The sequence below is a fragment of the Callospermophilus lateralis genome, chromosome 10 (genome assembly GCF_048772815.1).
Source record: "Callospermophilus lateralis isolate mCalLat2 chromosome 10, mCalLat2.hap1, whole genome shotgun sequence".
In the NCBI taxonomy this organism is placed as follows: domain Eukaryota; kingdom Metazoa; phylum Chordata; class Mammalia; order Rodentia; family Sciuridae; genus Callospermophilus; species Callospermophilus lateralis.
Genome location: NC_135314.1, coordinates 50,710,853 through 50,734,726, shown reverse-complemented (window position 1 = coordinate 50,734,726; position 23,874 = coordinate 50,710,853). Strand labels below are relative to the sequence as shown.

General features: G+C 44.5%; 1 protein-coding gene across 1 annotated transcript; it reads right to left on the bottom strand.

Moving 5' to 3' along the window:
* Window positions 1-368: 368 nt before the first annotated feature.
* On the bottom strand, window positions 369-9,019 carry LOC143642176 (palmitoyltransferase ZDHHC19-like). Its single transcript, XM_077110335.1, has 7 exons — window positions 8,986-9,019; window positions 8,352-8,491; window positions 7,433-7,602; window positions 6,892-6,997; window positions 1,557-1,627; window positions 1,105-1,243; window positions 369-425 (listed from the first exon to the last, which is right to left on the bottom strand). Exons 1-7 carry the CDS (start codon window positions 9,017-9,019, stop codon window positions 369-371), a joined length of 717 nt encoding a protein of 238 aa, XP_076966450.1.
* Between the last annotated feature and the right edge of the window lie 14,855 nt (window positions 9,020-23,874).

Sequence of the window (23,874 nt, the reverse complement as noted above, 5' to 3'; positions counted from 1 at the left end):
AAGGGCAAAGAGTCAGGCAGTGTTGGTTCTCGAGCTTCAGTCTCCAGAGAGCAAGGATCTTCCCTTCCAGGAGGGCTCTGTCCCAGCCCCTCTGAGCCTCCACCCACACTTCCCTGAACCTAGGACACATAGGCACAGCTGCCATAGGAAGCAGCAGCAAATATGTGTATATAACAGACGTGGGGGTCTTGGCACTCTCAACAGGGGAGTGAGGGCTCAGGAACAAGAGACCCCCACATGGGGTCAGGAGATGAACTTCTGGTGCATGTCCTGGCATTGCTGTGTGTGAAGGGAGAATAGGAGGCCAAGCCTCCCTTGGAAGCCTCCCAATGCACCACTGGGCTGATGAGAAGCTAAACACAGAGTCACTACATGGGGTTCTCCCTAACCTCCACCCCACAGCTCACAGTCAAGTCCCTGGATGCCTAGAGGCAGGACAAGGGAGAGGGCTGGCACCACATCACGGCAAGGGACCATGGGGGGCACTGTGGGTTACCCAGCCCACTGTACACCTAATGCTCCACACAAATGTTTCACATTGTATGTCAAAAATTTCCATAAATAAAGAATCTGGAGTGCTGGGGTTGTGGCTCAGGGGTAGAGTGCTTGCCTAGCATGCATGAGGAACTAGGTTCAATCCATGGCACCACATAATAATGAACAAATAAAATAAATATATGTGTCCATGTACAACTGATATTTTGATATGCACACAAACACACACACACACACACACACACACACACACACACAAACAACACACATACACACACACATATAAAAGAAACAGAATTTTCTTTGAAACATAAACTACTGGACGAGTCTCAGTCCTCATTAATAGCTGAGGAAACTGGGGACCAAAAAAGTAAGGACTGGCACAAATCCAACCAGAAAGTGTGTTTCAGTCTTTTCTCTTTCTCTATCCAGGGACACCTGGGTGTGCTCTGAAGCCCTGTGACCTGGACCCTGCACCCTCCAGGTTCGTAATCCCACTCCTTATGCTCCAACTGCTTCAGCTTCAGGGCCACCCTACATCGGGGGCTTCCCCCAACACATGTGCAACCACAGACCCTCCTGGTTCAAAGCACACCCCATACTCCTTACCTTCTGTACAGGTGCGGACTTGCCAATCCTTGGGGGGGCCTGAGTCACGCACCTGGGCCAAAGGAGATCTTTAAGGTGTTCTTTCGGCCCCCAGTTGGTCCCTTGGTCCACCTGAATGCAGACCGCCTCGGACATGTACCTGGGAAGCAACAGGCCAAATGCAAGGAGTCACTCCCACCTTGGCCTGGTCTCCCTGACCACTCTCACCCTCAGCTGGGAAAGCACAGAGCCCAGGGCTCTCATCCAGGAGCCTTATCCAGGCTGCCATTCCCCTGGAGCACAGAAGAGTGAAATTCCCAGAAACTCCCAGAGTGCCCTGGAGAAAACCCCAAAGGAAAGGAACAGGGAGTGTTAAGGCTGGGAGATGGGGACAGGGACCAGGGAAATAGACCCAGCTTCACCCCCCACCAGCCCCAGGGTCCACCACTTGCGCCCTTGGTTTACCAACTTACTTGGGTCCCAAGGGTGCACACAATGCGATGTAACAGTTTTTGGGGCAGCCCTCATTGAATCCCCTGTCATACTGGAGGGAGATGAGGAAGGGAAGAGAAGTTCAGAATCAGCAGGACTGGGCAAGGCCATCTCCCAGGGACCCTCACTAAGTTGGTCAGTTAAGCCAGGGCTCAACCTGGGCCTGTGGCCAGGCTCTAGGTACAGGGGTGCCCAAGAGTGACTCAGGGCCTCCTGCCTTCCCTGGCTCCCAGGAAGAGTGACCTCCCTCGACCCACTTGTGAGCAGCTGTCCCCAGACAGTGCTGACCCAGCACCCACCTCTCCTGCCTTCTCAGGGCTCCTCAACCCCTAGTGCTTCCCTTTGCCGGATCCTTGCTCTGTCTCCATTGGCCAAACCCGTCCTCTCACCTCATCCTTCCAGGTACCTTTTAAGATCTGTCTCATGCTGTTCTGCTCAACTGATCCAAAGATGGTGTCACCACCCCACTCCCACTTGACTCTCTTACCTCTCGATTTTTCTAAAAATCTACCTTCATTGAGTTTCACTATCTGGGAGACCAGTGCCAGCAGAGGATGCCCAGACATATTTCCCTAGTCAAAAATCAGATTTTCCAGGAAAATCTGAGCTGAAGACCTTCAGTACACAAAGCAGGAAAGGTCAAGCTCAAAGGTCATGTCCTTCCCAGGACACTGATTGGCTTCTCCTCTCTCCCTTATTCTACTTTCTCTTTCTCCTGAGTTCATCCCTCAGCCTGGACCCCTCCTCCTTCCAGACCAGGTTGAGTTTCACCCCAACTTCATGAGTTTAGGTAGCAAATTCTCTGTTATAATGGAAAGTGACCCAGCAGCACCTCTAGCCACCCCAAGTCTCCGATGGCCTACACATGAATACTCATTTTCAACACTCTCCTCCCCTGAAGGAAAGACCATTCCACATCAGAACAGCTCTGGAATATGTCCAAAAAGCAACTCGAATCAATGTCTTCTATGAGGTTCTGCCTCCTTTAAGGTGTTCACAGTACATAAGAAATGAGTATATTACTAGGTACAGTGGCACACACCTGTAACCCCAGGGAATTGGGATTTTGAGGCTGGAGGACTGCAAGTTCAAGACCAGCCTCAACAACTTAGAAAGGCCCTCAACAATTTAGTGACACCTTATCTCAAAACAAAATAGAGCAAGGATTAGGGATGCAGCTTTGGTGATAAAGCACCTCTGGGTTCAATCCCTAGTACTAGAAGAAATTAATTAATTAATTGAGGAGCATTAAAAAATTACAGAATCTTTAAACTTAGAGAAAGAATATTTGATTAGATATATATAATGTGTAGAAAATATTGATTGTACATAAAGTATAGAAAATGTTTCAGGAATGATAGTAAATTTCTAAGAACTGAGCAGTAATGTGAATACCGTCCTCCCCCCACATGGAACCCTATCACACACCACTAGAATCCAACAGCTCTGAGGCACCCAGACCAGCCTCTCTCACAGGCTCCACTCCTGGGGCTCCTGCTGCAATTCTCTGTCTCAAACACCCTCACACTCCACAGGACCAAAATCCAGCGGCATCTTCTTCTTGCCCCATCTTCTGCCCAACTTCCTGCCGCCTCTCCTTCTTCCCCTTATCCTGGGGGGTCAGGACACCATTCTTCTCTCTGCTCCTTTCCTCTTTCCTTCTATCCCCAAATGTTGATCCTTCTGTTTGTTGGTTCACTCATTGATTCAGATGTCTTTTCTCTGTGTGCTGGCGATTGAAGAATTCAGGGCCTTGCACAGGCTAAACACACTCTACCACTGAGATGCACCCCCATCAGAAACATTTCAGGGCATCAAAAATGTTTCTGTCCAACCAGGCACGGTGGCACACACCTGTAATCCCAGTGACTTGGGAAACTAAGGCAGGTTTGAGACCAGCCTTAGCAACTTAGTGAGACCCTGATTCAAAATAAAAAGTAGCAGGGACTGGGGATGTAGCTCAGTGGTAAAGTGCCCCTGGGTTCAATACCGAGTAGCAAAAAAACAAAGCCCAGTCACTGCACTGGAGATGGAAAGCACCCTGCAAACAGCATGGCCAGCCTACTTTCAGTGGTGAGGGCAGCTACAAACCGAGGCCCTGTGCACCAAGGGGAGTGGAAAGGGTAGAGCAGAGAGAGAGAATCATGAGAACCATGTAGGCAACCCAGCTCACAGCACCCAGGTGCATGCACAGGAGAAGCCCAGAGAGTTAAGTGCTGAGACAGCGACTTCTGGTTTCAGAGGCTGTGTCTAGACCAGAAAGAGTAGTCTGAAGATGTCTGCTGAACTTGGCCATTAATGAGAGCATCATCCTGACAGCAAGGGCTGGGCTGAGTTGGGCCAGGAAGTGAAGGGGGAGCTAGTGAACAAGGTCAACTCTTTCAGGAAATAAGGCCCAGAAGGTACAACAGGTGGAGTGGGGGCCTGGGATGTTAAGACTGGGACTTGTATGACTTTTAATCTGAGCACAAACACGTGTAGATGACCATGGGAAGGAATGGTAGTGACGTAACAGCAGCACACAGGGCACTCTCTGGGACCAGCCACTGTTCTATGAGGTGTACATGAATTAACCCACAATTCCCTGTTTTACAGATAGGGAAACTGAGTGACCAGGGGCTGAGTAGCATACCCCAGGTCTCCCTGCTGGTCATTTCTAGAGCTGTGATTTGGACTTATGTGGTTTACACCAGAGTCTTTGCCACCAACCACCAAGCAAGTGATTCTAGAAGGAGTTGAAGTCAGGGAATGGAGTATGGTGGGAGTGAAAGTTGGAGCATGGGATCAGTGCCCGAAATTAGTGCTGCCAAGAATAGAAAGGAGCCCTGTCTGGTGAATCCCAGAGGGCAGACCACATTTAGGTCCCTTGAGTCTTGGGGAACCTGGACTTGGAGGGCCTCACTCTGAGCAGAGGAGGAAGGGCGATGGCCTATGGCCTGACCTGGGGCCTGAAGAACCACAGGATGGAGGAAGGGAAAAGGCTGCCAGGCAAACTCAATGATGATACTAGAAGCTGGAGATAGGGGAAGACAGGCAGACCACAGGACTGAGGAATAAGGGCCAAGCACAGGAGTCACAGGTGGGAGGGAACCAAATAGGGCAGTGGTGGGGTGCTGACTAAAAGGATGGGAGGTGATGAGCAGACAAGCTCCTCTCTCTGTTCAGCTGTCTCAGGGTCTGCAGCTTCCCCTCCCCCACTGATGCTGCCCACCAGTCTTCCTGAAAGAGCCTTTAGTCAAGTGATTGCCACACTAAAGGAATCCCAGGGCAAAGATGCCCACTACTATCATTCCTAGTGGATGCTCAAAGAAAAAGCAATAAAGATACAGATGGGGAAGAAAGCAATGAAACTGTTCCTCACACAGGACATGAGGTTGCATTCAGAGTGAACAACACGCATGCTGGGGAAGAAGCTGAGTGGTCGAGCACCCCTGATTAAATCCCCAGTGCTGGAGAAACAGAAACACCAAGGACTCCTGCTCTTTGGAAGATGCTATGACAAGAAAATGAAATGACAAGCCATGAATTGCAAGATAAGATTTGAAACACATAAATCTAAATCTAGTACAGAGAACTCCTGAAACTCAATAAGAAAACAGCTCAGTTTTTTTTAAATGGGCAAAAGTTTGGAGCAAACACTTCACCAACAATGTACCCATGGCTGATAAGACATGAAATATTCTCAACATGGAGCCCTAATGAGATACTACTACGCATTTATTAGACAGGTTACAATTTGAAAAAAAAAAAAAAAAAAAAACCAGTAACCAATGACAGTGTCAAATGCTAGGGAGGATGTAGAACAACTGGAATTCTCCTTCATTGCTGGTACAAAGTAGAAACAGTACAGTTGTTTTCTAAAACGTCCCACATGTTTACCTTATGACTCAGCAATGCTAACCTTAACAATTTACCCAAAAGAAATGAAAACTTATGTCCACATGTCTATGCATCAATGGTTGTTGTAGCAGCTTTATTTATAACTGCCTGAAACTGGCTGGGCACAGTTCCCCATGACTTTAATGGCTTGGGAGGCTAAGGCAAGAGGGTGGCAAGTTCAAAGCCTCAGTAATGTAGTAACTTAGCAAGGCCTTAAGCAACTTAGTAAGATCCTTTCTCAAAATTTTAAAAATTTTTCAAAAAAGAAAACATAAGGGTGCTGGAGGTGGGGTGGGGTGAGGCTGGGATGGTTGCTCAGTGGTTAAGCACCTCTGGGTTCAATCCCTGGTACAAAAACAAAACAAAAATTCTGCCAAAACCTAGATGCAAACTAAAAATCCTTCAATTGGTGAATGTACAAATGGTCTGTAGGGAAATACAATACTACACAGAAACAAAAGAATAAACTACTGCTGTGAGCAACTACATAGATGAATCTCAAATGCATCGTGCTCAGGGAATGAAGCCAGACTAGAAAGCCCACAACACCATTTATGCATTATTCCGGAAAGAGAAAAACCACAAGGACTCAGGGAGAGAAAATGACAACAAGAGATGAAAGGATTTTCTGGGGTAGTGAAACTGGTTAACCTTGATCTTGGTGGAGAGTACACAATGTCATTTGTCAAAATCCCTAACTATAGATGAGAAAGGGTGAATTTACTGTTTGTAATTACCCCTCAATGAATGACATTTTCACAAAATTTTTCATGGCTCCCAGGTTTCCAGTTCTTCCAAACAAAATTCCATGCTTGGCTTTCTGGGCCGTTCTAATCTTGACCCCCATGGGGTCAACCTCATTGCCCATGTCACCTTGTGCTTGAAATAGGATCCATTTCTTCATCATTCTGTTAACACCCTACTTTCAGATTTCTGTGCCTTTCTGCAAAATTGTACCTCTCACACTCAATGCCCTCCTGTCTGCCTCTCCAAAAGCACACCTAGGATACAGAGGGTGGCATGTTCTCCTCTACAGCGTGGGTTTCGCCAAACTCCCAGTCTCTTCCAGTCCGCTACACCACTCAGGACTGACCCCTCTCTCAGAGTGTTCCTGGTGTCTCCCGGTGTTATTCTGGTGGCAGGTTGCTTATCAACACAAGTGCATGATGTGCTTACTCACCCCTACACCCATCCCTCAAATAACCACCACCTAGCACACCCAGCACACAGTAGGCTTGCAATGCAATGCACCCAGGAGGCAGAATGGCTCCAAGCTCCAGGGTATAGAAATATCTGAGCTGCATCTTCAGAGGTGGGTCTGGAAGGACTCATGAGGCATCATGAGCGCCAAAGGCAGTGGAGAAAGTGCACAAAGTGTCTAATTGAAGAGGTGCAAGATGCCTCCACACAGCCAAGGGCACATGATTCACCGCTTACCTTCTCCTCATAGGGTCGCCTGGCGGTACCCACCGCCACTGCCTTGATGAATAATTGCAGGATGAGTGGGACCAGGAGGGCCCCAGCGGGTACAGCCACTAGGATGCTGTGCACAGGCTAAGAAGGGAAGCCATGGAAGAGCTCCTCCCTGGTCCCGCTTTCGACCCCACTGCTCCCTCCTTCCCACCCTCCCGCCCCAGCTAGCACCGCCCACCGCTCTCCCTCCCTGGACTGGACAGTTAGTCCAGTACAACCAAGGGAAACCTCCCTCCACCACACTGTCCTCCCAGCTGTCCCTTTTCAACTTTCATTACCCTACTCTGTGGGCCCCTAGATTGTTAACTCCACAGGCATCCTACCCCGCCCACGTCCCTGACCCCACTGGCCTTCCACCTGTCCTTCACAGGTCCTGCCAAGTGACTTCTCCCTCTAGCCCCGCCCACATCAGCCCCTCCCCTGTCATCCTGACCCTACTGGGCTGTTTGCCCCTCCCTACCACACAAACTCTTCCCAGTGTGGGCCCTGGGGACTGTGTGGATACGTCATGGTTTTGTCCAAAAACGCCATGTTCCTCCTGCGTATGATGAAAACCACGCAGGTGGCCAGCACGGTACCCAGATACAGGCACAGAGACACGAGGAGTAGCAGGTAGAGCCGGATGTTTCGGTGCCCCACACAGTTATTCACCCACCTGCAATGGTGGTCCAACTCCTAGGGGAGAGCAGGCAGGTCAGAGGGTCCTTCTGGAATGGCCTCCATCACCCCCTAATCCTGAGGCCTCCCCTAACGCAGCCCTCTAGGCCGCCTGCTCTTGACCTTACATAAGGGTTCCCATCTCAGCGAGAACCTGGCATTTCCATGGTGAGAGCACAGTTAGGACCCATGGCTCATCAGGTCACCTGTCCTGAGTGAGGTCTTTAGAGACAAGACCTGCCTGGTGTCACTTGGACCAGGACATGAAAACTCTGGGCCTCCATTTCCTCAAGTACTGGAAAAGGATGAAAAAAATGCCCTTCCCCTACCAGCCGTCTGCACTTGTGAACCCGAGCAGGGTGGGCACATCCGAGAAACACACTCAGAACCAGGAAACCCTCCAACTGGGACACCCAGACCAAGACTGCTGACAGGGCAGCAATCAGCCTAAAGGGCTGGGGATCTAGTATCAGCAAGCCAGGGAGGGACAGTCACTGCTTTTCCTCCACCTGACTCCACCAGACTCAGCACAGATGGGATGCCCTTTGTATGTCAGCACCTTTGCAAGCAAGGCCAGCCTCCCTGGACAGGTGCAGACACAGAGGTGACGACATATATAAGTGACCAACAGTGGCTGAGAGCCACTTGAAGCATTCTGGAAACATGGTCTGATACCCCCACCTGGCCCACTCATGATGTGAGGTTCCTGGTCCTGGCCAGGGGCCCGGAGATAGGTTGGTGAGTGGACAGGGAGGAGGAGCACTCACCTCCACACAGATGTCACACCTTTCACAGTGGAAGGTTCGGGGCAGGCGGTGAAAATAACACGTGGGACACCACGGCATGTGATACAACCTTCCATTCACTCGTGCCATGTATATGGTGTCAGGGTCCTGCTCGATGGCGCCTGGCAGGGGGAGAGGTGTGGGCAGTGGAGGACGCCCTTGTATCACTCTGGTGCTCGGGGCAGCCCCATAGCATCACTGGGCATCAGAAGGTGGGGAGGAGGAGGGCAGGGGAACCCCAGTCCCTGTTGAGCAAGCTGACCACTCAGATGGGCGGCAGTCAGAGAGAAGGGCTGTCTAGCCACAGGAGCTCTACATGGAGCTCCTCCTTGTGCTTGGAGTCGGGTGTGAAATGGGAAGGAGGAAGGTGAACTGCGTGGTTGGAAGAGCCTGCTGCCTCTCTTGCCGGGTCCTCCCTTCTAAAGCAACTGGAAAACTGCCAGGATTCTGTTGTTCACACTTCAGTGCTTTGGGAAATGAAGTGCCAGGGCCCAAGTAATAATGACATGGTAAGAAGGGATCCTGAGGCACAGGTGGGGTCAGCCCTTTACAAATGACCCCTGTAGGCACCAGCCTTGGGGTGCCACCTCCCTCTCCCAGGAGTCTGAGGCCTTACCTCTATGTAAAATTCCTGGGTCCGAAAAATTCATGCCAATGAGGCTACAGAAACTCAGGACGCAGAGAAGTCCAGAGACCACTGGGTAGGCCCAGTCTCCATCTTGCGCCAGTGCTCGGCCTCTGAAATCAGAGCCAGACTCAATTCTAGTCGGGGGCAACCCGGAGCCCCTACGAGGCCTGGCTCACCTGAGCTCAGACCCACACACCTTAAGGACGGGTCTGAATATCCAGGCTAGAGCAGACCCCATTTCCTCCACCAAGTGTCACCAGCATTACCAGCCTCCCACAGTCCCCCCAAATCCTCAGGCTCCCCACATCTCTGTGCTTCCCACTAAATATCCTCCTTCCCCCCCTGGCCTCCCTCCACCTCCCTGCCTCTGCACTCTCACTGTCTATTTCCCTTCTGTTTCTTTTTGAGAAACCCACAGCTGGCCCAGAGACTCACGGAAATGTAAAGAACACAGCACTTAGACACACCAGGCCTGCTACTGTGAGACAAGCCCAGAGGCTTGAAAATAGCCAGGATCTGGCTGGGGGTGGGGGTGGGGACAGTAAATCGTTTGACACAGTCATACTGCGATGCCTGCTCTCAAACAAATGAGAGCCAACCGCTCCTTCTCCTGGGTTGGCCCCCAGAGTACCATGACTACAAGTGTGACATCAGAGAGGTTCCGGAATGGGGGCTCTGGCTGCTTCCTGTGCCCACTGATGTCAACCTTCCCCTGCCCTCACATACACACTTATAGATGGGACATCCTGCTGTTACAATGTGGCTTTGTTGAACTTGTGAGGATGGATGTAGTTTATCCCCCAAAGGTTCATAGGCTGGAGGCTAGGTCCTCGGTGCGGGTACGGCCGTGTTGAGGGGGTAGAACTGCAAGAGGTGGGGCCTAGTGGGAGGTAATTTGGCCACTGGGGATGAGGCCCTTGGAAGGGAGTAATGACCTTCTCATGGGTCCCTGTTAGTTCCTGTGAGACGGGGGTGTTATAAAGAGAACAAGACTCATCCTCCCCAGTTTCTGGCCATTCAGTCTCCACCCCTTGCATGGCTTCCCACCATGATGCCATTCACCATGTTGTGAGCACTCTCACCAAAGATCAGTCTCAGGGGCTGCCAAATGTTGGACTCTGTGCTAAATAAACCTCATCTCTTTATAAAGGACCCATCCTTGGGTATTTGGTTAGAGCAACAGAAAGCAGCTAATACAGAGACCATGTCATATGGTTTATGGGGAGATGTTGGTGATGGTTAGTTATCCCCCTTTCAGGCCCAGTGCTAATGGAAGTAGGCAGTGCTCCTCGCTTATCCTAGCTCCACTTCTTCCTTTTGGTTGTAACAGAGCTCCAGTTTGGGGAGGAGGTAGCAAGCTACCAACTAAATATCTTCCCAGTTTCCCTCACTTCCAGGGTGGGCTTTATGACATAATTCTGTCTCAACATAAACATAAACATTTTATGTTTATAAAATGGGCTGAGGATGTGACTCTTTGGTTAAGTAACCCTCGGTACAATCCCTGATGATGATGATGATGATGATGATGATGATGACGACATAATGATAATAATTTGTGGATATTTATGGCATAAAACATATTTTGAAACATGTATACATATACATCATTTCATATTCTTTTTTGTGTTGAGAACCCTTAAAATCTACTCTCTGAGTCATTTTGAAGTGCATATAACATTATCAACTGTATTCATTCTGTTGTATTTTATTATTAACTGTAGTCATCTTATTGTACAATATATCCCTTAAACTCATCCCTCTCATCTAAGTGTAATTTGGCCTCCTGGGACCAGCATCTCCCCCATCCACCCCCTAGCCACTCCTGGGCCCCTGGCAGTCACCATTCTGCTCTCTGTTTCTGTGAGTTCAACTTTTGTAGATTCCACATGTAGGTGAGATCATGTGATAGTTGCTCTGTGCCTGGCTTATTTCCCCCAGTAAAATGTCCTTTGGCCTCATTCAATGTCACAAAGGACAGGACATCCTAATTTTTGTTTAAAGACTAAATAGTGTCCCCTTATATTTCTAACCACATTTTCTGTATCAACTCAACCACTGATAGACACAGCTTTTCCCATTTCTTGGTTCTGAGAATATTGCTGCAATGAACATGGGGTGCAGATGTCTATTAACACACTGATGCCATTTCCTTTGGATATATACCAAGTAGTGGGATGGCTGGACCATAGGGTAATTTTTTTGTTTGTTTGTTTCTGGGGATTGAACCCAGGGCCTTGTCCCTGCAAGGCAAGCACTCTACCAACTGAGCTCTATTTTTAATTTTTAAAGAAACTTCCCATACTGATTTCCATAGTGACTACACTAATTTACATTCCTCCAAACATTGTACAAGAATTCTAGTTTATGCACATCCAGACCAGTACTTAATATCTTTTGTCTTTCTTTTTCTTTTATTTATACTTGGCTTGAACCCAGGGGTATGTTACCCCGACACACAACAGCAGACCTTTTAAAGTTTTATTCTAAGATCAGGTCTCACTAAGTTGCTGAGGTTTACCTTGAATTTATAATACTCCCACCTCAGCCTCTTGAGGTACTGGGATTAAGGCTTGTGCCACTGGTTCCTTCGTCTCTTTGATAATAGCCATTCTAATAGGTGTGAGAGGGTATCTCATTATGGTTTTAATTTGCATTTCTCTAAGGATTAGTAATGTTGAACTTTTTTTTTTTTTTTCAGATTTCTCTTGGTCAATTGTGTTCCTACTGAGAAAGCAATGATTTTTGAGTCACAGTCTACCTTCAAATTTTATGTCAATTTCTGTTGTAGCACAAGAAGAATGGATGTCATGCATTGGGTCATGGAAAAAGGTCAGGAGTGGTACTAGAATCATAACTACCAGGTCTATTGAGCTTTGGAGCAGACCATGCTAGCCTTAGGTTTTCTTTTTTTGTTTTGTTTTTTTAATTAGGTATATATGACAGCACAATGCATTTTAATTCATTGTACACACCTGTAGTAGCACAACTTTACATTTCTATGTAGCATTTCGATGTAGCATCACACCATATGTGCATTCATACATGTACCTAGGATAATGATGTCCATCTCATTCCACCATCTTTCCTACCCCTATGCCCCCTCCTCACCTCTGCCTCATCTTTGCCTCATCAAAGTTCCTCCATTTTTCCTTATCAGAGAGAACATTCAGCCTTTGGTTTTGGGGGATTGGCTTACTTCACTTAGCATGATATCCTCTAACTCCATTCATTTACCTGCACATAATTTTATTCTCTTTTAATGCTGAGTAATATTCCATTAGGTATATATACCACAGTTTCTCTATCCATTTGTCTATTGACGGGCATCCAGGCTGTTTCCACAGTTTAACTATTGTGAATTGAGCTGCTATAAACATGGATGTGGCTGTGTCTCTGTAATATGCTGATTTTAAGTCATTTGGGTATAGACCTAGGAGAGGGATAGCTGGGTCAAATGGTGGTTCTATTCCAAGTTTTCTAAGGAATCAACATATTGCTTTCCAGATTGGTTGCACCAATTTGCAGTCCCACCAGCAGTATATGATTGTACCTTTCCCCCCACATCCTCATCAACATTTATTGTGGTCTGTATTCAGCACACAGAGCACTTTCTGGTATAGCCACTGTTCTATGTGGTTTACATGAATTAACCCACAATTCCTGTTTTACAGATAGGGAAATTGAGTGACCCGGGGCTAAGTAGCTACCCAAGGTCTCCCTGCTGGTTAATTCTAGAGCTGTGATTTGGACTTATGAGTTCTGGCTCCAGAGTCCTTGCCACCAACCACCAAGCAAGGGACTCCAGGAGGAGTTGCAGTCAGGGGGCAGAGTAGAAAGGGAGTGAAGTTGGAGCATGGGATCAGTGCCTGAGATGGGTGCTGCCAATAATGGAAAGGAGCCCTGATTGGGGAATCCCAGAGGGCAGACCACACTTAGTTCCCTTGAGAATAGTGATCCTGGACACGGAGGGCCTCACTCTGAGCAGAGGAGGAAGGGTGATGGCCTACAGCCTGACCTGGGGCTGGAAGAACCACAGGACGGAGGGAGGGAACAGGCTGCCAGGCAAACTCAATGATGATACCAGAAGCTGGAGAGAGAAGACAGGCAGACCACAGGGCTGAGGAATAAGGGCCAAGCTCAAGAGTCACAGGTGGGAGGGAACCACATATGGCAGTGGTGGGGTGCTGACTAAAAGGATGGGAGGTGATGAGCAGACAGGCTCCTCTCTCTGTTCAGCTGTCTCGGGGTCTGCAGCTTCCCCTCCCCCACTGATGCTGCCCACCAGTCTTCCTGAAAGAGCCTTTAGTCAAGTGATTGCCATACTAAAGGAATCTCACAGTGGAGATGCCCACTCCTATCATTCCTAGTCAACACTAAAAAGAAAAAGAAATAAAAACACACATGTTGGAAAGAAGGAAATAAAACTGTTCCTCACAGAGGACATGATTTTCCAAGTAGAATAAATAACAACACTCGGTGTTAGAGCACCCCGATTCAATCCCCAGAACTGGAAAAACATCACCACTAAGAACCTCTGTTCTTCGGAAGATGCTATGAAGAAAATTGAATGAAAAGCCACAGATTGCAAGAAAAGATTTGCAAAATATAGTGTACAGAACTCTTATAACTCAGTAAGGAAAGAAAACAACATTTTTTTTAAAAGAGAAGAAGATTGGAGCACACACTTTGCCAAAGACCTACCAATGGGCAAGAAGACATAAAAATAAGCTCAATATCATTGCTCATTAGGAAAACACAACCTGGATCCTTAAATGAGATGCCACTACTCATTTATTAGAAACGCTTCAATAAAAAGAGAAAACAAAACAAGAACAAATGACAGTGTGAAATGTTGGTGAGGATGTGGAGCAATTGGAATTCTCATACTTTGCTGGTAGAAATTAGGAATGGTGCAGTGATTTTGAAAGACAAATTTGGCAATTTTCTACAGAGTTCCACCTACAGTTATCTTATGAATCAGCAATGCCACCCCTAAGAATTTACGCAACAGAAATGAAAACGTAGTTTCACATGCCTGTACACCAATGTTTGTAGCAGCTTTCTTTATAGCTGTGAAAAACTAGGTAGGTGCAGTGGCCCGTGCCTAAGTTCTACCACTTGGGAGGCTAAGACTGGAGGATTGCAAGTTCAAAGCCAGCCTCAGCAAATTAGCAAGATTCTAAGCAATTCAATGAGACCCTGACTCAAAAGAAACAACCATTTAAGAAAAATAAAGGGGGCAGATGGATCAGCGATGTAGCTCAGTGGTTAAGCACCGCTGGGTTCAATCCCTGGTACAAACAAAACAAAACTAAAACACTGTGGAAAAACTAGATACAATCCTTCAATTGGTGAATGTATAAATACTCTGTAGGACTGCTCTTCCCAGAGTGGGCCCTTGGGACTGTGTGGATAGCCATGGCTTTGTCCAAGGATAATGACATCACTGTGGTGGGCACAAGGGAGACGACGCACATCACCAACAGGGCACCCAGGTACAGGCAAAGGGACACAAGCAGCAGCAGGAACAGCCAGATGTTCAGATACCCCAAGCTGTTGCTCACCTGCCCACAGTGGTGGTCCAACTCCTAGGGAGAGGAGGCAGACCTTGAGGGTCTATCTGACCTGACTTCCATCACCCCCAAATGCTCAGGTCTTCCCCAACTCAGCCCTCTAGGTGCCTGCTCTTGGCCCTACACACAGTTCTCATCTCAGGGACAACCTGGCATTTCCATGGTTGGGCCACAGTTAGGACCCCATGGCTCATCAGGTCATCTGTTCTGAGTGAGGTTTTTAGAGACAAGACCTGCCTGGTGTCACTTGGAGCAGGACATAAAAACTCTGGGCCTCAGTTTTCTCAGATACTGGATGAGGATAAAAAAAATACCCTTTCCCAACCAGCCGTCTGCACTTGTGAACCCCAACAGGGTGGGCACATCAGACAAACGCACTCAGAACCAGGAAACCCTACAACTGGGACACCCAGTCCAAGACAGGCAAAGATCCCCAGGACAGGGCAGCAGTCAGCCTAAAGAGCTGGGGATCTAGTATCAGCAAGCCAGGGGAGGGGACAGTCACTGCCTTTCCTCCCCCTGACTCCACCAGGCTCAGCACAGAGGGGATGCCCTTTGCATGTCAGCACCTGTGCAAGCAAGGCCAGCCTCCCAGGACAGGTGCAGAACTGGAAGCAATAACAGATGGAAGTGACCAAGAGTGGCTGGGAGCCACTTTTAGCAGACTGGGAAATGGTCTCATACCCACCTGTGGCCCACTTATGCTGAGAGTTTCCTGGTCCTGCCCAGGTGTCCAGGGATGGGTTGGTGAGTGGACAGGGAGGTGGAGCACTCATGTCCACAAAGATGTTACAACAGGGATAGTGGAAGGTCTTGGGTGGGCTGTGGGAGGAGCAATGTAGGCACCAGGGCATTTGAAAGGTCCTTTGATACATCCAGGCCACGTATGCTGCCTCAGGGTCCTGCTTGAAAGAGCCTGGCATGGGAAAAGTTTTGGGCACTGACAAGATCCCCTTCTATCACTCTGCTGCTCAGGGCAGCCCCATAGCTGGGGACCTACCTTTGCTACTGAGATTATTTCTACATACTGTGCCTGGTCTTACAATGAAACCATGATATTAGTAGCAGGAAGAACTCTGGTAGCTCTTGTGCTATTTAGCTCCAACGTAAGTGTAAAAAGTTTTGAGAACATTTGACTTTTAATTGATATTCTTCCCAGGGTAAACATAAACCCTTTCTAGTCGGTGCCATAGAGATGTTGTCAAGAGTAAAATTATAAAAGTTTGCTGTTGTCTGGGATGGACTCTTGGATGGATTATCCTCTATGTTGAAATATGTATATTTACATTGCAATAAAGAAGCTCAAAGGAAACAATGTAATAATGAAATTGAGGGCAGAATTCACAACCCTGGGTACTGGCCTCTAAATACTTCACCACTTTGAAGTTGGGAGAAAATATTCTTAGTAGCATACTGACTTTTCCAGGTGAAACTGGCCTATACAAACAAAATTTGAATGTGTGATTTCACTTAAAATGTTTGTCCTGTCTCAGAGACCTGATTCAAAACCAACCAATTCAATCAAATGCATAATCCTTCTCTTGGATTGCTTTACAAATAAGAGTGGACAGATTTTTTTATTAGAACAGAATTTTATGCAAAATATGAACTCTACTGTTCTTCATTGAGTGGGAGGAGGGGAGTGGAGGGAGTTTAGAAGGCTCTTTGAAGGAGAAGCCAAGTTATTAGAGCAAGCTCCAGGTTCTTTGAGACTCAACTTCCTGTCTCTCACTGGGTACAGTCAGTACTTCCGCTGCCTGTCCACCTGGGAGGAAGGCAAAGCATGGAGAGATGGGAGAGGGGGAGGGAGGCAACTGAGCATTTGAACATATGTCCTTGATTTGAGTGCATGGGTGTATGATTGGCAGATGGAGAATAGACTGATAACATTTGACTTTGAAAATGACTTTGACCCCTGCTACACTAAAACTTGCTTTACAAGCTTGGAAGACAAACATGCCAGCGTCTGTTTGTAAAGTTCTAAGTAATCACTGTGCCACCCCCCAGGCAAGTTCAGAAGCAATGTTGTTTCCTTCAGGACTTCCCACTGGGTTTGCCCAATAATTTTCTCCAGCTCTCTTTGCATTTAGGAGCTTGGTGCTGGCAAAAGAGTGGAAGGAAGAAACCCACAGGTCCTGCCTGAGGAGACCCCCTGCTTCCCCTCAGTCTTACACACCAACCAGTGCAGGGAGCCCACACTTGGGGAAGACTGGGGTCCTTTGTTTTCTGACTGCATATGCTGCTTCTCTTGGCCTCTCTGTGGGAGCTTGCAGGGAGGTGGAAGGAGCTACTTGGAGTGCTTTCCTGCCAGCTGACCCCACACTTGGTCATCTCAGCCCACCAGAGAACTTCCAACATGTGAATTTCCAAAAGGAAGAAATCAGGATTGCTTTTGAGCTCCCTGACCTCTGCAAATTTGCCAGCCCTGTCCCTCAGGTAGGGCAGTGGGGTGCAGGAGGGACACACACCTGGCTGAGAAAATCTCCAAAACAATCATAGGTGTAACACTTCTCCTTGGCTATGGAGAATTCTGTCTATGGTAGAAAGCTTTCACAAGACATAGTGGACCTGTGATGTTTCACTGTTTTACTTCCCACAGATTTTTGAGGCTTGAGGCAAGGGCTAGTAAGAGGCAAAGCAATTTACCTTGACCTCAGAGCACTGCCCCAAGTAGAAGAGCCATCTGGTAGAAGCAGCGTTAGTTTTAGAGTCTGTGTGCTTAGGTATGTGCAACTAACTCAGACTATGTAGAACTTTGCCTCTCAACACGGCTTTTCTTTTTCCACTAAATGTTATTATAAAATATTCACTTCTATAGGAAAATTTCAAGAATAGTAAAATGATGTGCACCATAATTTGTATAATTTTCTCTATGAGTATGATATGTCAAGCAAATATGAAGATTAGTATGACACCCATATATTATTAAGCTAAATTCATCAATTTTAATATTTTGCTACAAAAAGGAAATTCTCTAGTACCACCATAGTAATATCCCTTTGAGGAAATTTGTTATTGATATGAAACTATAATCAGGTATATAATACTGATATTCAAAATTTCCTAAATCCATTTTAACAGGATTTTAAAAATATACAGCATATGATCAAGGATCACATGCTACATGTGCTTGTCATGTTTCTTTAGATTCTATAATGGTTCTCTGACTTTTAGTTTTTATAGAGCACTGACATTATTAAAGAGTCCTGGAGGCTGTATCCTCCACAAATTACTCACTCTCACACTAATTTACCAACAATTTATACAAACAAAACAGACCTGAGTGGATACAATCAGATAGCTAAAAACTGAATACCAAAATTTTTTGAAAGCAGCCAGAGAAAAATGATAACATCACATGTAAATAACAATGGTTGGATTCCTGCCAGAAGCCATAGAGGTCAGAAGATAGTGAGAGGGATCTTGAAAGTGCTGAAAGAGACTTCTGGTTTCAGCTCCAACATGTGAAGAGCTTGGAAGTTGTGACTTCCAGCCTTATAAGAGGAACAAATGGAAAACCAGCAACTTTTACATCCCCACCAGGGAACTGAGGTAGCAGGGCACACTGCCACCATGAAACCTGGAGAAAGAGGTGAATCCAGGGTCATGAGACAGCTCTGTTCCCCTGAAGCAGAAGCCACGGGAACCATCAACTGGTAGGAACTCCTAATGGTAATTCTGATAAATTGCTGGTAAATTAGTGTGAGAGTGAGAAACCCCTGGGACACAGCCCTAGAGAGCCCCCGCCCCTCAGGCATCCTCCAGGAACCTTACTAGCTTCTCTTGCTGAAGAGCCAATGAAGATACCCTCATGGCTCAGGCAGCCATTCTCCAGAACAGAAACCTACTCTCCAAGGACAAGGACTTCACCAGAGCCTTGTCCCTCGAGGGCGAAGGCGTTTCTCCTACTCCAGGCTCTTGTCTCATGCAAGGGGCTAGTGGTGGTGGAAAAGTAGGAAACACCAGTGAAAGTCACACCCCAGCAATGCAGCTCACTCAACACCATGATCTAATCACAGACCACAGAATCCTTCCTTCCTCTCTACTGTGCCACTATACCAAAAAGCCTCCGCACAACTCTAGAGAATTACAGCTGAAAGAGTTGAAGACACTAATTCCTTCTGGGCAAGAAATGAACATAAACACATTATAGGAATCTGGAAGATTCTGGCCTCTTTGGCAACAGAAGCCACTAAAGATTTTGTGCTAATCTGACCGAACTTCTAGTCAGATTAGCACAAAATCTCAACAAATAAATGGCCTGTTTACCTCAGTTCCTATTATTCAGTACACTATGTCTAGCTTTCAATCAAAAATAATTATAAGACATACATACTAAAAGGGAAGAAGAAACAAAGTCTAAGGTCGTAAACAAGCATTAGAATGAGACCCTCAGATGATGAGGCTGTGGGAATTATCAGATAGGGAATTTGAAACAACTGTGATTGAGATGCTAAGGGTTATAGAGGTTATAGCTGAACAAGAATATTAAAGAAAAGATAGATAAGGTAAGCTGATGATGGAAATGGTAAACAAGAAAAAAAAGGAAGACTGGAAATCAAAACCACTAAGATAAATGCTTAACACCTTTGATGGGCTCACCAGTACCCTGCACATGACTGAGGAGAATATTAGTGCAGATAGGTCAGAAGAAACTTCTCGGGCAAAATTGCAAAGAGAAAAGGAAAACTAGATCAGAAAATTTAAGAACTACAGGGCAATTACAAAAGATAAACATACTAATTGGAATAGGAGGAGGAGAAGCAAAATAGAACAGAGTTGAGGAAAAAACTTCGAGTGTTAATGATGGAAAACTTTTAAAGTAATAGATCCAGGGAGTTCGGAGAACATCAAACAAGGCAAATACCCAAAATCTACACCTAGAATCTTTCAAATTGCTGAATGTCAAAGCCAAAGAGATGGTGTTCAAAGAAATAAATAATCTTACTCCTAGAGGAGCAAAGATAAGAATCTTAATGGACTTCTCCTAAAATGTGCTAGAAAGAGAGTTGAGTGAAATTTTGAAATTTTGAAAGAAAAACCTACCAGCCTATAATCCTCTATCCAGTGTATCTTGGTTAGATATGGTGTGTCCTCCAAAAGCTCATGTGGGAGACAATGCAGGAATGTCAAAGGTGGAACAGTTGGATTGTGAGAGTTGTAACCTAATCAGTAGATGAATCCACTGATATGGATTAACCCAGTGATATGTGTATACAGATGGGTCAACTAGGGGCATGCCTTTGGGACTTGTATTTTGTTCCTGGTGAACTGAAGTTCTCTCTCTCTCTCTCTCTCTCTCTCTCTCTCTCTCTCTCTCTCTCTCTCTCTCTCTCTCTCTCTCTCTCTCTCTCTCCTCTCTCTTTTTCCTGGACGTCATGTTCTGAGCTGCTTTCCTCTGTCACCTTCTGCCCTCATGTTCTGACTCAGCTTGAGCCCAGCACTATGGAGTCAGCTGACCATGGACTGAACCTCTGAAAATGTGAGCGAAAATAAATTTTTCCTCCTCTAAATTGTTTCTTGTTGGGTATTTTGGTCACAGTGATGCAAAAGCTGACTAAAACAGTGAAATTATTCTTCAAAAGTGAAGCAGAAATAGAGTTTCTCATATGAACAAAACAAAGGGAATTTGTCACCAGCAACCTGCTCTGAGCAAACGTTCAAACAAGTTCTTCAAGGAGAAGAAAATGATGTAGATCAGAAACCTGGATATATATAAAGAAAAGGAGAGCACTGGAGAAGAAATGAAAGTGAAATGCCATCTTTTCTTTGTCTTATTCCTGATATAAAAGATAACCATGTGTTTAGAGTGGTAACAGTAACATATATTGGGTGATTATAGCAAAGAAAAAAGTGAAATTAATGAGACTATCATAGGGTACCTGCCCTACATGTGAAAGGGTGGAGTATTATTTGAGGATGTTCTTATATTCTTATGAGGTACATTGCAAACTCTAGGGCAATCACTAAACATCTGATAAAGGAGGATACTTGATATTCTAAGAGAGGCAATAAAATGAAATCATAAAATGCTCATATAACCAGAGAAATGGGAAAATGCGTAAAGAACAAAGGCAAAATAGAGAAAAGCAGTTATAAATACAACAAATACTACACTCCAACTCTACCAATAAACTCTACCACTTTAAATATGACTAGTCTAAATATGCCAATTAAAAGAAAAAGTGTCAAAATGAATAAAGAAACAAGACTCCACCATATATTGTCTGTAAAAAAGCCACTTTTGATTATGAACACCCAGATACAATTAGAGATGCACTATACCAACTAATCAATGGGAATCTGCAATAGCTATATTAATTTTACATGAAGTACATTTCAGAAGATGGAAAATTATCAGCAATATAGAGGGACAAACTCCAAGAAGACATAGAATTCTATATGTAAGCATTTAGCAACAGAAATCTAAATATATGACACCAAAACTGATATAACTCAAGGAGAAATTGACAAAATTCACTACTATATAATTGGAAACTTCCAAACACTTCTGTCAGGGCTTGATAGATGAAGCAGGCAGAAAATCAATAAGGATATAGTTGACCAGAATAGCGCTGTCAATCAACCTGATCTTATTGGAATTCTAAAATACTCTACCCCCCAAAAAATAGAGTACACATTCTATTCAAGTTTACATAAAATTCATAAAGGCACACCATGTCCTGTGTGTCATAAAATAGTCATCAATAAATTTAAGGGATTAGAAATCAAATAAAATATATTGTTATATCACAATGAAATTAAGCTGAAAATCTCCAAAAGAAAGAGAACTGAAAAATCCCGAAATATTTGGGAATTCAATAATACATTTGTAAATAACATATGAGTAGAAAAGGGTAATTTTTAATGTTTTGAATTGAACAAAAGAAATTACAATTTATCAAAATTACACAATTTATCCAATGAACTGTGTAAGCATTTAGTGCACTTAGGGGAATTTATAGCACTGAAGACACAGACGAGAGAAGAGGGAGCTAAACAGTAATCTAGGTTTTAGAAGCCAAAGCAAAAGAGCAATTTAAGCCTAAAGCAAGCAAAAAGGAAAAAAAAAAAATAGAAAAATCAATAAAATTAAAACAATAGAAAAGTTACTACAAACCACTCTATGCCCACAAATTTGATAATTCAGCTAAAATGATGGGTTCCTTGACAAACTACTCAAACTCACACAGGGAGAAATAGACAATGTGCATAGGTTAGTTTCTATTAAGGAAAATAAATTAAAAGCTAATAACCTTCTAAAAGAGAAAACATCGGATTTCGTTGGCTTTGCTGGTGAATTCTATGAAAAATTTGAAAAAAGAAGTGACCTCAATGGTGTATTATTTCTCCATCTTCTCTTCCAGAATATACTGGTTCATCAATTTGAATAAGTGTGCCATACTAACAAAAGGTGTAATAATAAGGCCATCTGGGTGTAGAGCATAGGAGAACTATGTCATTATATCTATGCAATTGTTCTTTAAATAAAAAACTGTTCTATAAAAAAGTTTATTTTTTTAAACAAGAGCTGAAAGGAAAAATTGTCAAACCAGAATTCTATATCAAGCCAAAAAAACCAAATGACTACATTAACATGAATACATACAATGTGTGTATATATGTATATACTTTATATGTGTATACACTTTATATATTGAAATACATATATAAAGTATTAAGAGAAAATGGAGACAATTTCTGATAAAGGAAAGCTGGGAGAACCCATCACCATCAGATCTGTACTCCAAGAAACACTAAATGAAGGTCTCTGGACTAAAGGAAAGTGGTACCAGTAGATGATCAGATCCTCAGAAAGATTTGAGTGTCAGAAATGGTAACTATGTAAATTATGCAGGAGCATAGTTTCAAACTATCACTTTTTCTCTTAATTCATTTAAAAATATCCTACAGTTTAAAGAAAAATGACAGCATCGTATGGTGGGATTTATCAGGTATGGAAATGGAATTCTTGTCAGAACTGCAGCATATAATAGGAGGTTAAAATTAGTATGGACTAGGCGAGTGTGGTGGCATGTGTCTGCAATCCCAGAGACTCAGGCTGACACAGGAGTATCAAAGCCAGCTTCGGCAACATACCAAGGCCCTAAAAAATGTACTGAGACCCTGTCTCTAAAAATTAAAAAAAAGGGGGGGGTGCTGGGGATGTGGCTCAGTGATTAAGTGCCCCTGGGTACCCCCTTGGTACCAAAAAAAATTAAAAAAATAAAGTAATATTGATGGTCTTAGAAGTTTTTTACATTTTAAATAAAAACATTAACTCTAAGTTGATGGTTAAAATTTAAGATTACAGAAAAGGAAAAACAGAAGAGCAAAGGTCCGATGGTACAAACAGGAAACAAAGAGCAAAATATGAGGTCTAAGTCCAAATATATCAGTAATACATTGGACAGAATTAAACACCCAGTTAAAAGGCAGAGATTATCAGAATGGGTCAAAAAAATCAAGACTTAATCATGTCTACAAGAGATGTGCTTAAAATCTAAAGATATATGATAGATTGAAAGTTAAAAAGTCAGAAAAACAATAATGTAAAAATGAATAACAAAAAGTTGGAACTGCTGTATTAATATCAGATAAAATAAACTGCAAAAGTATTACCATAAATAGAAATCCTGAAGAAAGATACGACAATAATTAATGCTCCTGCACTTAATAACAGAACTTCAAAATATATAAAGCAAAAATCAACAGAATGAAAGGGAGAAACAGTTACCAACCATCGTGGGAGATTTTGATACCTGTCTCTCAGTAAATACATTAAATGGGCAAATAGAAGGTTGGATGAACAGTATCAACCACCGCAGCCTAACTGACGTTATAGAATACAACACCCAACAACTACAGAACTCCTTTCCCTTTAAGGGCACTTCACACTTTCATTGAAACAGATCATATTCTGGGCCATAAAACAATATTCCTTACCAATAAATGAGATGGATTCAAACTCAGAAGCTTCTTCTCAACAAAGGGAATGATCAATAATGTGAAGAGAGAGCCCACAGAGTGGCAGAACATCTTTACTACACGCACATCAGATAGAGCACTAACTTCCAGGATATATAAAGATCTCAAAAATCTTAACACCCCAAAACCAAATAACCCAATCAATAAATGGACTAAGGAACTGAGCAGACAATTCTCAGAAGATGTACGTTCATCAACAAATATGTGAAAAAATGGTCAACATCTCTAGCAATTCAAGAAATACAAATCAAAACTACTCTCAGATTTCATCTCACTTCAGTCAGAATGGCAATTATCAAGAAGACAAGCAAAA

Excerpts from the sequence above, each read along its gene's own strand:
- LOC143642176 (XM_077110335.1), bottom strand. The coding sequence starts at position 9,019 with ATGAATTTTTCGGACCCAGGAATTTTACATAGAG. Across the intron at positions 1,244-1,556 it reads TGTGCACCCTTGGGACCCAA|GTACATGTCCGAGGCGGTCT; the intron begins GTAAGTTGGTAA and ends GTTGCTTCCCAG. Across the intron at positions 426-1,104 it reads AGTCCGCACCTGTACAGAAG|GCATCCAGGGACTTGACTGT; the intron begins GTAAGGAGTATG and ends TCCTGCCTCTAG.